Here is a 24642-nt window from a genome sequence, read left to right as displayed (position 1 = left end):
TAGCTAAAGAGAAGATAAAACTCTGACACATTTAAGCATTATCCATAATTTTAATGCTGCATGCCACAACTAAACAAAAATATGGTTTAAGAAATAGAAGGAAAAAAACTGCAAAAAGATTTGGGTAATGGCAGACTTTCACTGAGGTGATTCAGAAAGAAAACAACAAGGGCACTGAGTCAAGGTGAGTCAAGAAGACTGCGCAATTGGGACAAGCCTGCCAATAAAGGCACTCCTTTAGAACAAAATGTTTCGTCCGACAGCTTTATCTGGAAATCAGTTTACAACTGCTGCTAAATGCTGTTACAAAAAATTAGTGTCGTGTGGAAAGACCACTTCCAAGAAAGTGTAGTACTGACATGCTGATTTATTCAACGGATTAAATATTTCCTGCCCTCCCTGTTTAAATACAATCCTTACACATTAGTTTCCATAACGCTTGTTTAACCGGATAGTACCACTCGTGCTTGAAATAATAACCTATACTGGTGATATAGCCATACGCCGTAGCCCAGCCTGCCTGTTGTTTTATTTTGTGGCTTTCCTCCCCCAGACGCCCCATTTCCATATCAAAGGTCCCAGTCCCTGGGGCTACCATTCTTCTCACCCACGTCTGTGACACAGTCTTTCCCCTTGTGGTCCACCATGACAGCTTTGCTCATCTGAGCAAGACCTTCTGAAGGTGCCAACTTGCAAATGGGCAAAGTCAATAGCTGCCCGTACAAGTGCCTTCTCTGTTGTGGCCCCCTAAGGTGAGGTCAGAGAAGCACCCACTCTCCTGGCTTTCTGGAAACTATGTAAAACTTAATTATTCCAGAAGGGTTTTCTATGCAGGCAATAGGATAGCACTGTTACAAATGGATTCACAAAGTTACTTAGAAAAATTATTGGGTACTGTGGTTTATACTACTGTGCACATTTGGTTGTGAAAGGATGTTCTCATTGTGTAATTGTATCATGTTAACACTTGACTAGCCACTTCAGACGAACTGGTTGGATCTACAACCCAAGTCCTATTTATTGCCTACTGAATTCCCATTTTATTGAATGCATTGACTCGCTCTGGGAAACCCACCTTGAATCCCAGTGAGAAAGATGGACTATAAATAACATGTATAAAACACCACCAGAGGTTTTTTTTTTCTTAATTGGCAATTGATATATCACTGTAGTATTATAGTGTCAGTAACTGGCATTTCACTATAGTGTTAAAACAATTACTGATTAAAGGGGGAAACTTGACAAACTCCTCTATCACTGTGCAACAAGGGAAAATGGCCACCCTTTGGGCAGTGGAGCATAATGATAAAAGGAAATAAAATGCACCTATGTGGGTAAGATTAGGAAAGATCTGCATTTTCCTGTCCAAACAACCACTGATCAACAATGTTGCCAGATATAACCAACATGTTTCTCTCACAGTTGTTTTAAAGGCTATTTTAAATTCTTCACTGAAAGAGCTGTTACTCACTTTAACATAAGTTCACAACAATTACACTGTTACATCTGCAGCCTACCTTAGCAAGATGCCAACAGTAACATTTAACTAGAGCAATACAAATTTTGAGCACTGAGATTTAGCCTCCGAACAAATCTTACAAGATGGGTCTGGGTGTTAAATTGTTCAGTAAGTACTCACTGTTTAAGTAGCACTAGGAGAATAAAAATTGCCCACCTCCTTGTGAGAATCTTTATGTGCTTCCAAAGTCTTCATGATGGTCAATTCAGCATAGTTCTTAAATCTTGCAGGCTGATTCCTCAAGATTTCTCGCAGCACTCTCAATGCCAGGGCTCTGATCGAATGCTATATGAAAAGGAGCAGCACATATTGAAGAGGGCGTTTAGGTTATCTTATAATTAATATGAAGCCATTACTACTTACTTGGAAATGACACCGAAGCACAACACTTATTCCAGTAAAAATCAGGAAATGGTGGATAAGGGGTGTTTGACAACTGCTCAGTAGAGAGGCCCACAGAGGATATCCATTAAGGGGTCATCAGCAGGGGCATACCTGCCAGAGGGATATGTGGAGTCACATGTCCCCGGGTGCCACCGATTTGATCACGTGGCCAGTACAAAATCGTGCCCCCTACGTGATCAAGCTGTGTTCAAGGGATGGGAGCCTGCATGTCCCTTCTTCATTATAAAACTACATTACACTTCACGCAGACATCATGGTTACCATTTTACTTATTCCGTCTGCCACCACCACAACTATGACATTTACTAAACCCTTTTCATTTGGGAATATCATTATTAGCGAAAATAATAGAACTGCCCAAGTTATATAACCGTTGCATTGTATTTTTGGATGACAGCCATACCAAATAGTGCCTACAGTTTCAACAGAGGAGTATTAGTTTAACGTGTTCCAGACTGAACTTTTTAAGTACATCCTGATGCTTTGGTATTCACCTGCGCAATCCATGTGCTAGCACATGACTTGCCTCCTGATTATATCTTTTTGATGCATCTATGACAACCAACGCTAGAAACAATTACTGGCATGCAAGCAAGTACTCTTGGCTGCTTCAGAATAATATTTTAATAGCATTTCAATTTTATAAACAGGTAAAAACACAGACAGGTATTTCATAGTTGCTGCATAAATAGACAGCATAGTGATAATGGGTTGTGTTTTTCAGTACTTGCCTCGGTTTTTTTGGGAGAGGGCAGAAAAATCAACAGACATAGCAATTAGCTATGCCAGACAAGTAATTATAGTTATGGGCAATTGTAACAAAGGAACTAAAGAAAAAGTTCAAATCAAATCTGCAATTGCAAAAGTATCTGAATCTGACCAAGGGATGTTTAGCATGCACATGGGCAATTGAATCTTATGACGCACTCACATTCAGCTGTCATGGTAAAGTGGGGCTTGATCAAACCTTGATGTTTTAATCAAACTCCCCACACAAGGGCAGGATTTGGAGAGCATGTGCAAGCACAGAAACAATCTTTGTTCATGCCCCAACATGATTTAATTCTACTTATCCAAACATGTGATTGAAGCCCCAAGTGCAAATGGGAAACCCAGTAACTAATTTTTTAAGAGCAAGACTTATCCGCAAATAGTGATCTTATGCTGGTGCTACAGCCGTTACACCATGGAACGCATCCATAAGATCTGAGACAACACAATTAAGTACACAAGTACATGCTGTTCAAAGACTGAGCTATGTTTTCACTGGTGCTGGGTTCTGTTGGCATCAGGTTTATGAAACAGGTGCCAGAAATAAAATGCCATTGAAAAGGCGTTAGAATAATAATTTGCCCTGAAAGCTTCAGAAGCTAGAATGAAGACTCTTCTCACAATACAAGAAATCAAGGAGAATGGATAAAGGAGAATGAAGTGGGATGACCAGCAGATTGTACCATGTGGCCATGGATAATGCAAAGAGCAATCATCTAAGGCAAGTTTTAAACAGCGCAGTTACCCCATCATCATATCTGTAGACGTCTGTCATTTATATGGTCAGCTTTTTAGCTAGTGTTTTTGACATTCTATACACTAGGCAAGGGTATCACAAATATAAATGTGACAACAATCTGCGAAGTATTTTTTTGCATTCTGAGTTATCTGGAAAATTAAAGAAGCCTTCCAAAATGAGCAGCCAATTCCCATGTACAAAAAACTAGCCTTGACAGCAAACCACTACAAGATTGAGACACTGTCTAAACAAGAGCCATGTTTGAGGTGATAACATGACTATAATACTTATTTTGGCATTATATATTATAATGACATTTTTAAAAATGCCAGGGGGTTGGGGGTATGTACATGGAATTCTAGCTCCTATATCTATTTCTTACATCTTTGTCTCCAAGTGTTTCAAGTAGTAAAAGCAAAATGGTCTTGAAATGTTCTTCCCAGACTCCCAGGTTATCTTCTCTTGTGATCTTCAGTAACTCGACAAGAGCGCCTTTCCGTTCTTCCACCCGCTCATTGTGATTGGACAGCTCTTTCAAGAGATCAGCCACCAAATCAGAATGATCAATGGGTACTAGTGGAACAAATAAAAAGCAAGACACACTACATTTAGGACAAACCAGCATCAACTGAAGTAACTGACACATAACATAACATTTCTTGCTTCAGTATCTATTATTTTTTTTATTATGATTCCTTGGTTACACATGATGATTTATAATAGTTCAGCAGTTTGGTTTGTAATAGCAAACATTTACTCTCCTTGGCATTGCCATTTTTTTCTCTAGGTCGAATATATTTTTATCCCACCCCTCTAGAAAAAGCTCAAGGTTGTATACAGAACCTCCCACAAATCTTCTCAATAACCAGGCTGGGATAAGCAATGGTCACTGTCCTGAGGTCAGCGAGTGAGCTTTGTGGTTGATTCATCTCTTTGGTTACAGTTAAGCACTCCAGTAACTACACTCACGTGGATCTCTATGTTCCAATATACCAGCTTGCAAAAAGGAAATTTGTGAAAGCACTTTAACTAACCATAATGCAAGAACATATTTCTATTAGCAAAGGAATATATGTTGGAAACTGCCCTCTATAAATACAGATACCCACTCCCCAAGAAGCAAATGGGAAACTGCACAGAACTTGGACTAAACAGATTTAACTCTGACACTTCACCCCAAGTTTCATGCACAACCAAAGTTGCTTAACACTTTTGAGACATCTGAATTCCAGTCCAAATCTGAACTGAGTTACCTTATGATTAAGAAGATGAGATGAGCAAAATAATCTGCAAAATTCTAAAAACTGAGATCCGAAACACACTTTATTTGCCAGCTAGGGTATATGATTACCCCTGGGGCCATTTTTGCAGCCACAAGGCTAGGAGAATAGCCAAGAAAAGGCAGCTCTGGTCCTTCGGCTGCAATCCTGGCTGGAGCCTCTCTTTGGCTGAGAGCCTCCTAGGTGGGGGCCTAGCAGCATTCTCAGCAGCCAGCCAATTGCTGTCAGATGGGTTGGCTGGGAGGCGGAGCCACATCCACTGGACTTGCTATTCCAGGTTAATTCACAGGACGCAGACTAGGAATAGGTTTTTATTGGTCAACCAGCAGACTGGCTGATGCCTGAATCCATGCCCTTCAATGCTCCTGCTGTAATCAATATTGTACCTGGATTTCTGTGTAAATCTGTTCCCCTAATTCCCAAACCTTGCCTCCCTTCCCTGTCATTAGGAAACAATGACCTATATGACACATTCCTATAAAACTATTCTGATCCAGAGACCTCCAAGTGTTACAACTTTGGGGTAGCTTTTGCAATAAAAACAACTCCTCTCTTGCCTCTCTCAAGCTGTTGATATTTCAAAGAGTACTACCAGCACCTAAATTTGTAAAAGAAAGCAAACATCACTTCAAAAACATTGGGGGGGGGGGGATGTCCTTCTAAGCTGCTGCCAGACCTTCCCTTAGTTTCGTATCTCTGGGAGGGCACGCTCTACTGAAAAAATGATTGGGCTACAGGGAGAGGAATTGAAGGAATCGCTTTCTTCCTGGAAGGCTAGAAGGTAGAAGAGAAAACACCCATGATCTTTCTTTCAACTCAGGAAGTAGAACATAAGGGATCACATATCACCCTTTTCCTCCTCTTTCCTGACTACTCTTTTTGCTTCTGTCTGAAGAAATATGACCATTTCTCAGCTGTAGCCCATAACGTGGCAACCAGCCCCACTGCCTTTGCTGACAGAAGAGACTGTGCACAGGTCAGCAGGCAAGCAAAGGGAATTGGTTGCCTTCTCATTGCTATTTCCTGGCCCCAAGCTCAACACAGGGAATGCAGTCTTACCCACAAGATGATGGTTGCTGATTTCAGTGTTTTCTATGCCACAGCGATTCCTACAGGTTATTTATCATCTACAGCTAAGCTTGAACCAAGGATGAAAAACCTCCTTGGCAGTGATCAATGAGTGTTTGGTGGAACACTGAATAAGATTCACATACTTGTATTCTCCTGACATTTCTGTTGCCAACCAACCAGCCATTCTGTAATGTATTCAACTGAAAAATTCTAGTTGATTCTTACATATACAGCCCAGGCTGTTGAAAAATACTACAATGTAGTACTTTCACCCTACTGAAACATATATGTAAGATTTCCTAATTAATAGCTATGTGAAGTAGCTTATTCATTTCTACTTCATATTTCAGCTGGGAGAATAAACAAGCGACACAAGGAACGTAATTTCAGCATGACATTTAGTTAACAATTAAGTATGGAAATTTATTTCAGTGCTAAAAAAGGATCACCAGAGTTTAGAAAACATAATACCAACCATCTCGAAGCTGGTCAATATCATCATCAAACACAGCTTCCTTAAGAGCACTCTTGTCGTAGGCGCTGATAGTGTCAGAGTATGGGTAAGGGTTATACTCTCGTGTTCGGGGTCCTGAAAAGGCACGTGGGGGCTGCGTGTTCAGTAGAGAAGTTTTGTTGTCCAGAGCCATCCTTCCTCCTTCCACTATATCGCTGCTTCCACGCACATCAAGGGCTGTTGAAGCTATCCCACCATCTCGGGAAACCTGAGGACCAAGCAGGCAATAAGGCTACTTTATTTGGGCAAACAGAAGACAGCAATGCCGTTTCATTAATATTTTTATACGCCAGTGAGAAGTTGTGTTAAGGTTTATTCTGTTTTTAATAATCATCCAATCTGATCTATTGTGATAAGGGTTGGATACATATGTCTAAATAAAGCTGCATCCAGCCCTAAAAATCTTTAAAACTAAAGTTATATCTATGTTACTGTATGCTACAGAGATTTGGGGATGGAATGTCCAAGTCCTACATAAAATAGAAACTATTCAAAACTCCTTCCTTAAACGAATTCTCCTACTCCCTAAAGGAACGCCAGCAGCCCTCCTTAGGGCAGAACTCGGTTTGCCTTCTATTAAAGCTCGAGCTGAATTGGCAATTTTGAAATACGTTAAAAAGAGTTCACTAAAACTGACTTCGTTTGGGAATCAAAGTCTGCAGATATTACTGAAGGCCTCAAAATTACATAATACCTCCCTAAATAATATATTGCTCAGTTATTCTGTTCCAGATCATTTATTCTCTTCACCAATTTTAAATCACGACCTTCGGGATTGGATATTCAAAGGAGATAACTGTACGGACAGAGATATAATTTTACATTCCAAGTTTGCTCCCTGGTATAGTCACCTTAAAAAGGATCATCATAGAGCCTCCTATCTTGCTGGCATTACTCAGTTTAAGATAAGGAAGGCTATGACAGCATTACGATTTCAAACAATGCCAACAAATTATTTAGAAGGCAGATATGCCAAAATACCAGTTGAATAACGAATTTGTATCTGCAAACAGGAAGTAGAGGATTTACCTCATTATGTTCTGAACTGCCCCCTGTACGCAGAGCCTAGGGATAAGTTTCTGAATAGTTTCATATCCCTGTCCCAGGTATATTATGAGTCAGACAAATTATACCTTCTCCTTGCGGATTTGGATCCCTATATATCCTATAGGGTTGGCCTATTCGCCTTGGCAGCTACAAAGATTCGCTCCAACAACGTAATAAAGTAAATGATCAAACCTAAATTGGTATAAGTTAGGTGGGAATACAATCTAGACATACTGTAGGGGGGGAAAGTGAAAGACTTAGTGTTCACATGATGGATTTTTAGTGAATTTTTTTTTTCTTTTTCTTACCTGTTGGAATAACAAGTTGGCTCAGAAGTTTTAATGTAATAATATTGTAATATTGTAATGGCCTATGGCTTTCAATAAAATTGATTGATTGATTGATTGAAATAAAGCTGCAAATTTGCTACCATTGTACATGTAGCTTCAGGCTAACAGGCACCCAAGTTGTATGACTAACAGGGTAACAACGATATATATATATTTTTAAGTAATACCTTCATTACCTTCTTGCTATTCTTTCTTGTTGCAAGATTGCTAATCTTACAGAGAGGTATCAAATTTGGTTTATAGCTGTCAGTTCCAAAAGGGGGAAAAAGGAGAATTATGAGCTCCATGCAGCTTTTCAGGCAGGGAGAAAGAAGTCAGACAGCTCTGGTCTGCTCCTACCGGACATATGTAAAGATTTGCTTAGAGGCCCTTATATTTGGGGCCCAAGGATGGCAAGTCTTATCCTTATGATCTGCTCACCACAAAAACAAGGGGTATAGATTGTGAGGACATGGAGAACGTGCAGTGGGTTCTTGTACATATGAAGCTCAATGTACAAACTTTAAGTGGGGCTGGGAACACCATGGAAGGAAAGATGGAGGACTCCAATCCCCACTACAGGATTTGTAATCAATAGAATGTTTCCTACAGAGTGTTCCTCTTTTGTCTCTTACAACACAAATCACAAATGCATCCCATTAAATAAAAGATAAGTGATGGAAAACTGAAAAAGGGAATTGTTCTGTTACTTAGTCTAGTCTACGTTTGATGTACAAATGTGGGCTGATTCACACACGCAGCCACCTATATGGGTTGCTAATTGAAATTCAACTGTGCACATGACATTCCACATGGTAACCTGTTCGTCTGAAGTGGCGAGTCAAGCAGTTGCATTAATTTTGGCCTTGCTGTCCAGTGCTCCTTTGGGAAGTTTGGAATGGTACAGTGAAAATCACAGAATGAACTGGGAAGGATTCACGCAAAGGGCTTGATCAGAGGCGTAGATCCAAGGGGAAAGGGGGGGTGCACGACGCACCAGGCACGTACCCCTGTGTGGGGGGGTGTGTGTTCTGGGGCGGAGGATGCACCGGTGCACCAGGCGCTTCCCCTCCCCTGCTACGCCTCTGGCCTTGATGCACAAACACAAGAACAAAAAGCTTAAGTGGTTATCCTTACAAATCAAGTCAATGTTTCCTTCAAGGGTTGATAATAAGTTCCGCAAGAAAGCATACAAGAAGATCCCCTGTGGGGATATTATTTAACCCAAGGATATTAAATGGCAAATGTTTCACAGCCCCCTCCACGCAACTTACAATATCACAGTCCTTCTTCCCATCACGTTTAATTGGTTCATTTAGATCTTCTTGACTACGGAAGCTAAACTTTTCAATTGCCTCTGTGACTCCACGAAGAGAGCTGTAGATCTCATCAGAATTTAGATTCTCCGTATCATAATCCAGCATGCTGAAGACCGAATATAAATATATGGAATGTTAAAACCAAGGAGAAATTTGATCTTAAGCAATAATAAAGCTCATCTGGAGAACGATGACCTGGATTCTAGCTTTAACCACATGCCTGTTGCTAACAGGGGGGTGAATTTTGGCTGCAATGCCTCATTTAAACAAGCAAATTCAGACAGTCAACTTATCTTTGTAGTGACCTGATTTCATATTATGTTGGAAGTATTTAAAAGCAGTACTTTTAATCAAATTTGTAACAGAATCGTTCTCTCAACTATCATAAATAAAGGAATGCATCACTTAAAAAATGAATAACACCCACATTCAATTATTTTTCGTCTAAGCCTAGCTACAAGTATGGAATAATTTATTAATAGTAAAAACAGATATCGATGATTATGACACCTTTAAAAGTTACGGTATTGTGGAGTCAATGTATGAAACACAAATGCTCATTTCAGCTTTACATTTTATATTCTAAACGTGAAATGTAAGTCAAAGAATTAAAATGACTATGAGATAACTACATTCAGAGGATAAACTAGCATATCATAAAACTTGAAAGAAACAGAAAATTTAGTGCTTCATTCTAAAATTTCCCCTTGTGCAGGCTGGACATTTGAATTCCTGTTTGGATTTGTTAGGCTTTTAAAAAACCCAGAAAAATGAGCGAAAAAACTTTTAAGAACAGAGAAAACCCTACTGACATTGTGAAGAATCTTGATGGTTGAAGCACCGGGGAAACAAGACAATGAAACCAACTTCACTAAAAAGTAAATGTTTAGATAACTGATTTCCTGACTTGCACGTATGTTCCTCAATTAGTGAAGAACATTTGGAAGAGTAGAGGGTGAGACAAGTCATCGTAGAAAGTGCTCACATGATTCATAGAGCACAGTTTATATGTCAGTGAAATTAATACACAAAGATAACAGCTATGTCCCTTTGGCCACAACTCATTCTCACTGTACTTAAGCTACTGAGAAGCTATCTGGCTAAAAATTTTTTACTACTGAACTATGTCAGTCCCAAATAAAAACCAAACCACTTGATGCAAATTCACTTGACTAACACTTTCCTTACATGCAGAACATAAGACATACCCTAATACAGTAGTATATTTCAAAAACCTTTTAAAAGACACATTTTTATTTACCATGTGCATTGACTTTCAGCTAAGTGAATCATCTAGCCTATAATGCTGAAAAAACACTAAAAAATTAGACCAAATGATGCCTTTGATTCTTATTAAAATGCACGTGAAACTGGAACACTTATATAAGAACATAAGAACAAGCCAGCTGGATCAGACCAGAGTCCATCTAGTCCAGCTCTCTGCTACTCGCAGTGGCCCACCAGGTGCCTTTGGGAGCTCACATGCAGGATGTGAAAGCAATGGCCTTCTGCGGCTGTTGCTCCCGAGCACCTGGACTGTTAAGGCATTTGCAATCTCAGATCAAGGAGGATCAAGATTGGTAGCCATAAATCGACTTCTCCTCCATAAATCTGTCCAAGCCCCTTTTAAAGCTATCCAGGTTAGTGGCCATCACCACCTCCTGTGGCAGCATATTCCAAACACCAATCACACGTTGCGTGAAGAAGTGTTTCCTTTTATTAGTCCTAATTCTTCCCCCCAGCATTTTCAATGAATGCCCCCTGGTTCTAGTATTGTGAGGAAGAGAGAAAAATTTCTCTCTGTCAACATTTTCTACCCCATGCATTTCTTTGCCAAGCTACTTCTCATCCTATTTTTCATCTCCAGAAGCTGAATAATACTTATTCAAATGTCTCATCATCATACTACAATTGAAAAATCCAAGTCTGAATGCTCTGAACTCCCTCTACTGCCGCCTACATTGTGCCTTTTCTCTTGCTTCCTTCAAATCTTATAATCTCCAGAATCATCACCCACTTCAACACAAAGCCTAAGTACACTAAATGTATTTGTTTACTTCCTTGCCAATTTGCTTCTCCAGTTTCTTCTTTCTTTCCACTGGGTTACTACCATTCCTGCTCCTCAATGTTTCTTCCCCGTAATTCACAGTGCAGGGACCCAACTGTTTAAGCTATTCTGTAAAAGCATATACACTGATGGTATAATAACAACAATTCAAATTCAATTCAATCAATTCAAAACACTATTTACATCAGTCTATTTGTTATTTTGTAACTCCAGGATGAAGGATTATTTTCTGATTATTTTTCTTCATTATTTTTTTCCAGTGTTTTATACAACTATTGAAATTAAACAGCCCTTAAAAAATTAATCCCACACACAATTTAACAAACAAATACACTACTTGTGTTTGTTCAAAGTTACATAAATGCCTGGATTACATCATATTACTAGAATAAAAACAGAGTCCTTTGGACATTTTCTAATATCATGGTGTCTATCATGGTGTATACATCCACAATCTATTTTCACAACCTAAGCATGAATATAAAACAGCTCAATAAAAAACAACAGCTTCTGGATTTTTTAAAAAGAACAATTTATGCAAACAAATACATTTAGTCAGAATAAGTACTATATCATACATAGATAATGTGAGGGGAGAAAAAAAAGAAATGCAAGATGAAACAACATACATTTACAATAACCAGTCACACAATATAGAAAACAATGATTCATGCTGAAAACTGAAAGTCACAAAGTGAACAAAGAGATGAAGAGAAGTGCACAAGTTTTACAGATGTCACAATATTATTTTCCAGCTGCACCAGACTCCAAAAAACAAAGTCTATGATACAAATTTTACCAATGTCTGTAATTCAAGGATTAACAAAGGTTATTCTAGATTTTTAAATAATATTAATAATCTATCCCTTTCTTTCTTGGCTCAAAGAATCTGAACCTGCATACGGTTCTTCAATCCCATCTGTTTGTTCAAGTGATGTTACCATTATTTTGTTTTAAATACCCTGTAATAAAGTACGTTAAGTAAAATAAATGAATGAACTGTATTAAACATAGTATTATTGTAATCCTTGCTTTGGAACATTTTCCATTCAATGTTCTCAGTTTTCAATTATTATTTTCTTAGAGACTGATGTTTATCACAGAAAATTTTGACATTCATATGTATCTACCTTCCAACAAGTTTATGATTAAAAAGGGGCACCTATGCCTTTAAAAAGTACTGAAAAGTAGGCCAAATATAGTGCTATTCTTGGCTGTCTCATCCAGCTAAGGACTACACATGTGCTGAAATGCATTTTTGACCTGTTCATACTTAGTTGGATGGGGGAAAGCTAATATGGCTCTTGAGTCCATTCCAGCAGTAGTGGCGGCAGTGAAATACTTGTATCTCCTTTGGTGGAGAGTTGGAATCACCCCCACGAATTCAGTTTTATCTACAGGGATGCATTTTCATCCCTGTTTTCATATGTACTTTGTTTAATTAGGGCTAGTGACAATGAATGCATCCGATTAGGATCATTTCACACAAAGCATAACTGCATTTAGAAGTTAATCACCTCATGATGATATGCCTTTGCAGATATACAATGAACGTATGCCGGGGAACAGTTGTTATGCTCCCTGGTCCATGGCCTTCCAAGTAATCCTGCATATGTAAAACATACATAGCCTTTCCTTCACATTTTATGATAACTGCCCTTGCAAACAGCCGTGTATACACAGCAACCGCATTTGACATGTGAAGCATAAATCAAAGTACCCAGGCAAATACTGATCCTCAAGATTCCTGGAAGAAGGCTGTTAAATGTTTAGAAAATGAAAAAAAGAATAAATAGCTCTTTCCCAACACCATGTCATACTGTTAAATTTCACTGAACGGCTTTCTTCCACTGGAATCCATGAGAACATAACTTCAAGCAGTAACTTATCTGGGTATTGTTTGAGTCAGGCAGCTTGACCGAAAGGTAAGACAGTTTGGCCTCTCTTCTAATCCCTGCTTTCCAATCGTCTGATCTCTAGCATGAGACTCAACCACTGAGCTTTCAATACACAAATAAATCTGAGAAGTGGGCGTAAGGGATAGCGCTATTTGTAAAACAAGTCCTGAGCTTGATTTTATTGCATTACCTCCAGCAGCAGGATTGAAGAAAGCAGAACATTTATACCACCTCCACTGTATAATACTTTCTCACACTTGTCTGACGACCTATCAGGAAATGCTAAGGAGCAGATTAATCATGTGATTTCTCCATACGTTTAAAAAATAAAAGTATGAGCTGCTGTCCCTCACCAAACCCCCTGTATCTGTCTGCTTGAAAACCCTGAGCCAACGGTAAATAACATTGTGACACCTCAGACAAGTTGGATTTTAACAGGTAGCTTGTTACCTGGGAGAGTAAGAGCGCCTGAAAGTCTTGTGAGAAGGAGCAGCGGGGATGGAGTTAGGCTGAAAAAGGGGAGGGGGGTGCTTCGACAGCCCATCTGCACTCCAACCCCAGAAACGACTGCAGTGATCACAGGAAGAAAAAAGAGAAAGGGGGGGACAGAAAAAGAAAAAGGGAGAAAAAAACTATAATCTAAGAGGCTGAGTGTTTTCATGCTTTCTCAGCAAGAGAGAAACTTAATAGAAACAAATGGCACTGGAATACTCCATTGATCTGCTTCACACAAACATGTGAACCTTCTGTAATAGATTATACTCTCTGGAGACTTTTACGATCGGTTGCTTCTATTTGCCTATTTTTTAATATAAAGGAAAGGATTATATCCTCCAATTGAACTTTTTTAAAAAAGGCATCTGGCTTTATCTGGAGGTGACTTCTACTCGTATAACCCATTTCAAAATATTAAAGGAAACTATTGTTGTGAATATGCACCTGGCACCAGTTTCTCTTTAAACCTCAGGAAACAGAATTACAGACTGAACAGGATCCCACAGAAACCCACACAAAATGTTACAGGTCAGCAGACTGATGTATAAATCTACAGATGAAAAGAATAAGTATTATAATTTGCATTTCTAATAAACCTTGCAGTAAATTGAATGAGTGCTCTATCCATGAACACGGATTTTTCCTTTAGTTTTTCTTTCAACAAAAATCATGGGCTTGTGGTTCATTTAAGCCACTGTATCCCAATCTTCATCCTTTCAGAACAGCTGTTCCTTGAATTGGCCATGGAAAAAACCAGAAATGCCTTTTCACTTCCAGATGCTGTTGGCCATTAGTAACACAGACCCAGGTGTAAAACTGTAAAGGGGGTAGACATGGTTAATGTGAAGGGAATCAGTTCTAAACAAAGAAGAAATTATACATCCAATAGCCGTCTCAGCCTTTTGCCTCTTTTATTAGTGTGTTTTAAACTCTGTTCTCCAGTTTCATCCAAGCAACATTTTGGCTAAACAAGGATGAACAAATGCAGCACCTTTAAATCTGACTTGCTCCACCAGGCTCATGGTTGAAAGCAGCACCAATATCCATTCCCTCACCCACCGCCCACTTTGGGTTTCATTATGGTTAGTTTTTTTGGTGCCAGAAATGGAAACTGCATTTTAAACTGGCTATTGATTTTATTGTAATATATTATCGTACATCTTGTTGTGAGCTGCCCTGAATCCGTCTCAATGCAAATGGCAGCCTGTAAATATACTAAAACAAATTAATCAATAAATAAAATTAAAGTCTTTATCCTCTGTAATCTCATGTGTTCATTATTGTTGTTGTTTATTATTGCATTTAAATTGTATTTTCTCCTAATATGGAATTCAAGGCAGTAAACAGAGTTGTCAGGAGTTCTTCCATCCAGGCACTGGTCAGACTAAGACCTTCTTGATGTCAGAAAGGAAATTATTAGGTCTTAAAGGTCTTAATTATTAGGTCTTAATTGGAAATTATTAGGTCTTAAAGGTTGGGAATTATTTCTCAAGAAGACTGAAGTCTATATCAGGGGTAGGGAACCTGCGGCTCTCCAGATGTTCAGGAACTACAATTCCCATCAGCCTCTGTCAGCATGGCCAATTGGCCATGCTGGTAGGGGCTGATGGGAATTGTAGTTCCTGAACATCTGGAGAGCCGCAGGTTCCCTACCCCTGGTCTATATGGTGGATTCCGCAAGGGCCAAAAACAGTGGTGTGAAAACAATGTGAAAATGGTGTAAAATGGTTTAAAACGGTGTAAAAGGGTTTACACTGTTTACACACCGCTGTTTTTGGCCCATGCGGAATCTGCCTATGTATTTCCATCTCACGTGTGGCTAAAAGGTTCAAAGGCAGAACAGAAAATCAAGAAGCCCAGGACAGATATTTCCAAATTCACTGTCATAATTAGGAGATTGTGGGGGCTCCACAAGCACAACATGCATCAACATGTTCTTCCTTCATGCTAAATTTTCCCTCCTTTCCATTTTCTAAGCTCACCGCAATACAAGGTAAACTGTAGCTAGAAGCAAGAACCAAGCATGGGGGACTGAGGAGAAATACATTTTACTGGAACAAGATGTCCAAGACAGGACTGGCCTCTCGTGCAATTCTGTAACCATAACATAATCTATGAATATCATTTCAGATTAAAAAACAGATTTTTTTTCCGTTTGTGATCAGTATGTAAAGAATAAGATTAGGTAAAAAGAGGGAAAGTTTTCAAATATGTGGCCTGCCCCAGGAGTTATATTGTAGGATGTTTAAAGTGGGCTTCTGCACTGTGGACTGAGTTAAAATCTGGTTAGAATTAATACCAGTCTCCAATACATACATTTTTACGTCGTAGAGGTTTATTAGGCTATAGAAGGCTAGACACCAGCCAACGCTACTATCCCTCAGCATGATGTGCCATATCTCTTAGGCCATACTGTATTTCTCAATCTGCTGGAGTATTCAGTTTGCCACTTTTGTTTCTACTAAGTTTTGAGAACATTGTATAGGCAAAGGTCACATTGGTGTATAGAAGAAATGAAAAATGCTGCAAGACTGGAAGTTGGAAGTCAGAAATAATTCTATTGCACATTACAGCAGTGTCTCTTTGGAGACATTGTTATGGAAATCACTCAAGAAAACAGACAGAAATAGCAGTTGTGTTGTTTGCAAGTTACTGTTTCACCAAAGAGGGGGAGGAAAAAGAAAAGTAAATGCCACATATCAAAATCTTACCTACCTGTGGGAGGACATCCCAAACCACGCAAGCCCAGCTTTTAATGGATACTCTCACATATAAGCATAAGATGTGACCATCTAATCTAACCTGTTACTTTCTCAACTTGTTCATCTATGTATTTATAATCAAGAACTGCAATGCTTTGCCAGAAAAAAGGACATTTCAGAAATGGAGAGATTAGCTGTTACTCAGTGAACATTACTGGTTCATTGCAAAATGCACGCAAACTCAAGACATACCACATTTTATTCATATAACATTTTTAAGGGTTCTGTGCCTAAGTGAGCTTTCTCAACTAGTTTTAACAGGCAGAAACAATACTGTGAGAAAGCAGCAACCAAAAAATTAACAAGAAGAACAGCACAGATAGCAAAAGGTAAGCAGACAAAAATACAATTAACAAATGCAACAGGTGTTTCAGTATGGGAACGGGAAAACTGTGAACAAGTGTTTTAATTATGGCACCTGGAAGCAGCACCATTTGATTGAAAAAAGAAATGCAAATGATTTTCTCTTTGGTGTCTTACCATCTTCCAACAACAACATGAACCTTGAATTCTCCAGACATTTAACATACAACCCAAACAGCCTCAATAGAAAGCACACTCATATTTCTCATATTAGTTAAGGATAGGTTGCCCATGTCAATGTGGGGCCTGAAGTTATCCTGGGATTACAAATTACTTCCAAACTAGAAATCAGTGTCTCTGGAGCAAGTGGCAGCTTCGGCACACCACAGAGCTCGAAGAAAGGGATGTCCCAGAGTTGCTGAAGGTGGTGCATGCTCTAGGACTTCTATTTCTCCTATGGTATAGTACAAAGATGAAGAGTAATTGACTTGCTGGGGAAAGCACTAAAGGCCAGAGACTAGTTGGGGATTGAGAGAGGGATGCTCGCTGATATCCTCCTATGGGCCTTTACAGAGGCTTTTTTGTTAACCATGAAAGGCTTTTTAAAAGGTTGTGTGGACATAACTAGAAAGCACTCAGTTATACCAGTGCACATATTTAAGATTACATCAGTACGATATACAGATCTCATGTATACAGAAGCCTACAAGTGATGTAAAGTGGGGGAAAAAGGCCAACACAATATTAGATGGGACATTAAGTTTAAAAATTAAATTTTATAGGAGAAGGTGAGTTCATGGGAAGGGAACACTGAGCACAGACTGTCCAGATTAAATGCAAAATGGCATAGCCCTTAATGCTATTAGACAGCAATATGTCCATAACCTATGTATATGTGGTATTTCTAAGGTTTGAATGTGTAAAAACCTGATTCGATATAGACAACAGAAATGACTCATTTCTGTCCAAAAATCCATGTGGCAAGCATAATTTGATGTTAATGTAGTGTTTATATGGTATTTCAAATGTTCCCATTGCATACAACATGTGAGGAATCTTGAAGTGCTACAACACCATAATTAACAAAATAGCGCAGCCAAATTTTTGAAAACGCAAACAGTCATGAGCATGGGGTGCTGTGTGGTTTCCGGGCTGTATGGCCGTGTTCTAGCAGCATTCTCTCCTGACGTTTCGCCTGCATCTGTGGCTGGAAACCACTGTGGCTGGAAAACAGCCCGGAAACCACACAGCACCCCAGCAATTCCGGTCGTGAAAGCCTTCGACAATACATTGTCATGAGCATTTTTACACAGGAACCTTAATGTGCTTTTTAAATGTCCCATATCTGTAATGCAAACATAGTAAAACAAAACAAGAGCCACTCTGTCCACTATAAACTATCTATTTAAAGCCTACATTAAAATTCTAAATAGTCCTATAGCAGAGGTCTGCAACCTGCGGCTCTCTGGATGTTCATGGACTACAATTCCCATCAGCCCCTGCCAGCATGGCCAATTGACCATGCTGGCAGGGGCTGATGAGATGTGTAGTCCATGAACATCTGGAGAGCCGAAGGTTGCAGACCCCTGTCCTAGAGTAACCTATGGATACTTATAGTGTAAGCTCAGTGATGAAGCTCACTGAGCTTCAAAGTATTTTTATGCTGTAGCTTCAAGACCAGATTTGCATAATGTTCAATATGCCTTTAAGAAACTTCTAGGGAAGCTGTGGCATAGCTAGAAACAAAACAGGCAATTTCTGCTCCTTATAAAGTGACATCTAATATTTGTAGACCAGTTTATTCCCAGATGATGGGTCAATAAGGTGAAGTCAAGCTATTGTGGGTTAAATTGTACACAACCTAACACTGGATGATAAGGTAGGATCAAGATAGGGAGTGCATAAAGGTTTATGATGCAAAAGGGGGATTAAAACCAACAGTAACCAATCAGGATATTTCAGTGGGTTATAAAGGATCAAATTTTGCTTTGGAGTTTTCAAAAGCTACCTGAAAAATTGGCAAGAATAGATGTTCAAAACAGGAAAAAAGGGCCACAAATAATTTTTTCACAACAGTGTGAGTTGTTTTATACAAAACCAATTTCCAAAGCAATGTGCCCTTTCTTGCAAGAGGAGAGGTGTCTTCAACAAGAAGATCCAGAATTACTGAGAACCTTGAAAATGATTCAACAGCAATATGCAACATGATCTGAAAGTAAGCTGCATAGCAAAGCAAGCAAGCAAAAGGCTAAAAACAGCAATGAATGACACTGAGCCAAAAAACATGGCAAAAGTAATGAAATACTACAACAAACACTGAATAAAAGTCCCATCAGATGGGAATTGTAGTCCATAACATCTGGAGTGCCAAAGGTTCGCCACCATGGCCATAGATCATTTCCACTGGAAGAAGGGATTTCCATCATCGAGCGGATCTTCATCACATAAACCTTCTGCTGCAAACCAAAATATCTCCCCAAACAGTGCTCCTGCATGACAGAGGTTTGCAGCAAAAGAGGAGCAGTGAAAATTCCCCCTTCCACACACAAACGTTGGCAAAAAAATTCCATACAATCCCAAAGATCCTCCATGTTAACTATTCAGGACCAATCTAACTAGAAGATATGTGCCTGGTGGTATGAAACAAAATCATCAGTACAATATTTTAACTCTGCTCTATGGCGAGATGTAATTGGGCCCATATGAGAACATGTGTGGTCAAAGCATCACATTTTGTTTTGAACTGTTCAGAGCAGGAGCTCATCACCATTTAATGGTCAACAGAGTAAACTAATGAAAACATGCATTTTTAAAAATATTGATGTTTTTCACACCAATGTGTGTCCAAATGGAGAACTGCAACCTTTCATTCTAGCTGGATGGAAATCCCGTGGAACTATGCAAGAACAAAGTTTAGAATCTTGTCAAAAGGCAGCACCTCATGACTATAATCCCCATTACAGCATGTAGCCCCCCCCCCCCATTTTAAGATTCCAACTGCTGCAGAGAAAGGGAATTCAACATTTTATACATTTTTGCTAGAAAAGGTGTTGGACAGCACGGCTTTATTCTAGTCACGTTTCTTTCCTCCATTATGGAGGAAAGGCTGTCAAGAGAGAATCCAATTTAAAGGAATTTTCCAGATTAGTTCATTGTTCCCTGAGTCTGCAGATATTATCCACACCCACATTGCAGCTATTTGTTCAGGACATATTCTCAGGCCTATTAACTGGATCACATGATTCCATTGTGAATCTAGTATGGGAGGGGGAGCTCACTCTCACCCTGGAAAGTTCTATGAGTATTGACCCATAATTGGTTGAAGTCAGGAGGTTATGGTAAGCAATTTTGTAGAAGCGTAACAAGAGTGAAGAACCCCTTATCTCTACCTCTTACCCCTCCCCACCCTTTCTTGCCAAGTAGACACTGGTATTACACTCAGGAAACTCTTTGCCTTAAAAACAAATTATGCTATGTTAGGACTCTAGTAAGTAAGGTTATAGTGAGCTTTGTTATGTTTTGTGCATTTCACTGCCACTGAACTGCATTTTTTTCTTAATTTCTTCAATAAAGTCTTATTTTGCTTTATGGTATGTATTACGCAGGGAAAACCTGGTTATAGTACTGGACCAAGGAGGGTCAGCTTTGCCAAAGGCCTCTGTGGCAAAATCTGTTTCTCTCAAGCTAGATCGATTTGTCTTGCCTGAATGAAAGTCCTTGCGGCCAAGAAATGAATGCTCTACAGATCACCTACACAATGCATCAAGGAAGTGCAAATGGAAACAAGGAAGAAGATCCAACCCACAGCCTTTGCATAGCTCTACCTTTAATTTCCTCTGATCTAAACTCTCATAAAGCATTCCCATTAAAATAATTTTAAATATCCAGTTAACCAGGCAGCCTCTGCTTCTACAGTTGTTCAATGGGTGGGAATCCAATGTGAGTGTAAACCACTCCTAATGGTATTTTTAAATCCTAACATTTGTTCAGTTCTTCCTCCACTTTTTTCCCTTCTGGGATAGGTGGTACTTCTGGAATAGGAAAACTGCATTTTCCCAGTCTTTCAAGTTGTGATAATTAACTGCTGGGACGATATCATTTTTCACTATATCTATCACACTTCAAACATGAATGCTATGCAGAATTAGGTACCAAGAATCTTCTGGCTAATGCCTGTAACACTGCTAGTGACCTGTGAATATTGCTGCTCCCTTGCTCCCTCCCTCCCTGTGCTCATATCCTATGCACTTTAAGAAATAGATATTTGATTATTATTTAAATATTTTAAGGTACTTCCACTGTACAAGAGCACATAGAACTGCAAGTACTAACTAAACTACCCTTCTGTCAAAAAAGTCCTAACCATTTCACAGACAATTTCTATGTTTTGTTACACTTGGCTACATCCCGGTTCAAAGAAAAAAAATCAGATGTACCCCTAAACCCAAAGAGAAGATGCATAGTCCTGGAAACAGATGCATAGCCTCAGCAACACTAATCACGGGCCCCTTCTGAACATGTAGAATAATGCACTTCTAATCCACTTTCAATGCACTTTGCAGCTGTGCAGAATAGCAAAATCCACTTGCAAACAATTGTGGAAGTGGATGGAAAGTCTGCATGTGCGGAAGGGGCCACAGTATTTCCTTTTGAGGGATCTGGCATTGGAATGGAGCTAGCATATACAGTATCAAGGGAAAAAACTGGTTATCTGAAAATTCTACCACCACCCTTCAAGCCATCGTATGTTATAAAGTTGTTATAATCACACCCATAGAAATATCTTGCCATAACCATTATAACAATCTGATTTATTTTTATGTATACTCCAGTCTTCCTTCTTATATAATGTAAACAAAAGATAGTGTAAATTTTCAGGCAAGGCCTTTCGTTTAGTTTTCTGTATATCACTGTATGAAATAAACTAAGAGAATTTATTAAATTCTTCCCCCAAGTTCCCCAAACACCTCCTTTCCTAGACCTTCTTTGAGACACCTTTTAATAAATGATCAAGATACTGGGGTGCTGTGTGGTTTCCGGGCTGTATGGCCGTGTTCTAGCAGCATTCTCTCCTGACGTTTCGTCTGCATCTGTGGCTGGCATCTTCACACAGCACCCCAATGATTCCGGCCGTGAAAGCCTTTGACAATATATTGATCAAGATACTGTTGTGCCACAAAGTACAACAAAAATGTATCAATAAGTCCCCTTTATGTGACCAGCCTGTGATGTCTGAGTGTATCGGTCTGCAATTCAAACACACACACGCTGGCACATTACTATCCAACCGTTAGACATGACATTAAAATAATTCGTGTTCTGTGGAATCAAAGGACAAGTCAGGATTTTATGATGGTACAGATAAGCTTCACTTTCTGCTCCAGTTTCAAACATGAACAGGGAATTTTTATGCTATATTGCTGTTCTTAGACACATTCTAGGCAAACATGTTTCATACTGAAGACATTTCATACCTATGTAACCCTTTAATTAAGCTACTGTATTACCTCGGAGACAATCCTCCATGAGAACAGTTCGTAGGTGAAGTTAAGGGGCTGGTTCTGCTGCTAGGGTGCCGTGAAGGAGTTCGACCCACTGTATTGCTAGGAGAACCCTATCACACAAACAAAGCAAGACAATGAAAATGAAGAAAACAGCCTGTATTACAGGATGAGGGAAAAGCAAAATGTGAAATAATGTTATGCTTATATATCTTGTGATGTAAGCAATATTCAGATTTAACACCTAGTTTGTTAAGCAAAAGCTTTCACTGGACTAGGATTTAACGAATCCCTTGTTTCCTATCTGTATAGCAGTTATGCTTCAAAGTATTCCAGGCAATGCCAAGATTCACAGGGAACAAGCCTAAGGATGTCTGCTCAAAAATAAGTCCCATTTTATTCAATGGAGCTTACTTCCAGGAACGTGTTCTTAGGATTGCAACCTTTGCTTATCAAAGATGCCATTCATACCTTCCCATAAACCACATTTCTTGATGTAAAGTGTGCCTGTACACAATTTAACAGCTAAGTTAATTAATGTCAGCAGTGGTAGTCCAAAGATCAGATACATGAAAGTCTCACCACACTGGTGTTACTGGAATTCTTGAGGTGGTTGTGTAGTAGCCTGGTAGCACCATCCTGGAATGTTTTTGGCAAGGCACCAAGTAACATGGTAAACTCAGGTGTATTCAGTTGAAACAGAGAAATCAGGACTATCTCTGCCGCCTAGAGAGAAAAAAACAAATCAGTATTGTGATTATTATAAATGTCCAGTTATGGCCTATTTCGGAAAAATGAAAAATAACTTAGGCTGCAACATCGATTCATTAAAGGAAGATAAGTCCAATGAAACATTTATTACAACTATGGAACCATATGGCTTAAGAACACCTTCCAACAGCAATCAAGATCAAGAACCTGGCAATAAATACAAGTATTTAAAGGTTACAGCAAGGAAACAACTGGATCCAAAGATGCTGTCTTATGCAAGGAACTCTTATTTGAGTAGAGGACAGCCTGTTACTCTAAGTAATCAGTCTCTACTTTAGCTGGGGGAATTAGCTGGGGATATGGAGTGAGAGAGGGTAACTGGGATTGATAACCTATGTAGATGAAGGCAGTCATGGGTGAAGACTCTCAAATGGTTTCAGATACAATAGATAGATAATATTAGGTCACCAAAGAAAAGCCAGATGGAATTAAATAATGGACTGCCCATTATTTATTTATTTGCAGTCCAAAGGCTCAATTTACCAAAAAAACCCCACAAACATTATAAAAAAGAACAAAATTAATAGAAAAAGTACACCCATCATTTATGAAACATATTAAAATTATCCGACGAAATATAGAAAGCACATATCAACACTCAGTTTAATCCTTACTGCTTCAGAGAGAAATTTTGTAACTGCAAGGGTAATTTTTGGATACTTGCCCTCCAGCAGCAATTTGATTAATAATGCATATGGTAGATTTTTCCAGTGTGATATTAGAGGCAGAATCAACTGCCGTCAAAGATTATGACACCAGTTACAGAACAAAAGGATATGTTCCATTGTGCCATTGCAGGGACAGACTCTGGCCAAATAAGGAGTTCTCATAAAGAGGCCCCAAAGTACCTCAGATGGAAACACATTCAGTCTAGTCATACCAAACAGCTTCCGATATCTTACCACAGTTAGATTTTTTTAGGTAGGTGGCCATACCAAATGGATTTAAATAATTTAGGCCAAATCCAGTAGGGGAGCAATTCTGCTAGGCTTATGTCCTTAAATCTTTGTATCACAGCTTCAAGAGCCACGTCCAGGCCAAGCAAAGCAAGAAAAGATGGTGCAAGGCCATAAGAGGGTACCTTGCATTCAACAAACCTAAGTCAATGGCTAACATCCTCCTCAGCTGCTAGACAGGATAATAAACCAGATCCCTTTGTAAAGAGGAAAACATTCCTTCATAGTTTAATAGCGGCAAGACAGACCTTGAGGGATACTGGATATTCTCCAGCTTCAAGGAGTAAGACTGCATTTGGAATGCACTTTGGGATCTGGAAAACAGATCTCAAAAAGCTTACTTGCAGCCTATCTATTTCACCATTAAGCCCTTGTATCCACATTGGAGCTATCACCTTTGCACGGAAATTGCATTGCATTGCAAGCCTTTATTGCAGCGGGGAAATACTGACATCCATTTGTATAGTAGAAACAGATGATGGCATTTTTACTAATGGCTGCTTTTTGTTTTATGATGTTTCTTTGCTCTACCCAATATAGATTATGATGGAAGTTTAATCCCAGGTATGAAAACGACCTCATTTGTTCAAGCACTTGGCTATTTACTAACCATTTCCTAAGATGGAATTTCTTCTCAAAAACCATGATTTTATATTTGGCACAGTTAATCCTTAGCTTATTTGCCTGACAGTATCCAGCAAATAGATTTAACGAAATGAGGCCAATCCTAGTTGGTGGCAAGATATCTTGTAACACTTGTTACAAGAACCAGATGCTCATGATGTAAATGTTAAAAAAGAGATGGTGCCAAAATACAACCTTTCCTAACACCTTTCATCACTGAAACTGGATCTGAGAGCCTCCCTTGGGTATCACATCTGACCATCAACTGAC

The 24642-nt window shown here is 39.1% G+C and overlaps 1 protein-coding gene across 16 annotated transcripts in view; it reads right to left on the bottom strand.

The window, feature by feature from the left end:
• The window catches only part of CLASP1 (cytoplasmic linker associated protein 1), a 230265-nt gene that overhangs the window by 22243 nt on the left and 183380 nt on the right, over window positions 1–24642 (bottom strand). For 9 of the 16 annotated variants that reach the window (XM_048485913.1, XM_048485914.1, XM_048485918.1 and 6 more), the window contains 7 exons: window positions 22604–22747; window positions 22028–22134; window positions 13411–13527; window positions 8950–9100; window positions 6261–6507; window positions 3817–4007; window positions 1676–1804 (listed from right to left, as the gene is read on the bottom strand). In XM_048485913.1, the coding sequence (XP_048341870.1) occupies window positions 1676–1804; window positions 3817–4007; window positions 6261–6507; window positions 8950–9100; window positions 13411–13527; window positions 22028–22134; window positions 22604–22747 (1086 nt within the window). The remainder of the gene's footprint in view (window positions 1–1675; window positions 1805–3816; window positions 4008–6260; window positions 6508–8949; window positions 9101–13410; window positions 13528–22027; window positions 22135–22603; window positions 22748–24642) is intronic. The other 7 variants (XM_048485919.1, XM_048485929.1, XM_048485923.1 and 4 more) reach the window with 1 other exon arrangement.

This window comes from Sphaerodactylus townsendi, linkage group LG02 (genome assembly GCF_021028975.2).
Source record: "Sphaerodactylus townsendi isolate TG3544 linkage group LG02, MPM_Stown_v2.3, whole genome shotgun sequence".
Classification (NCBI taxonomy): Eukaryota; Metazoa; Chordata; class Lepidosauria; order Squamata; family Sphaerodactylidae; genus Sphaerodactylus; species Sphaerodactylus townsendi.
The sequence above is the reverse complement of the archived record's forward strand: the minus strand, read 5'-3'. Positions and strand labels throughout refer to the sequence as shown.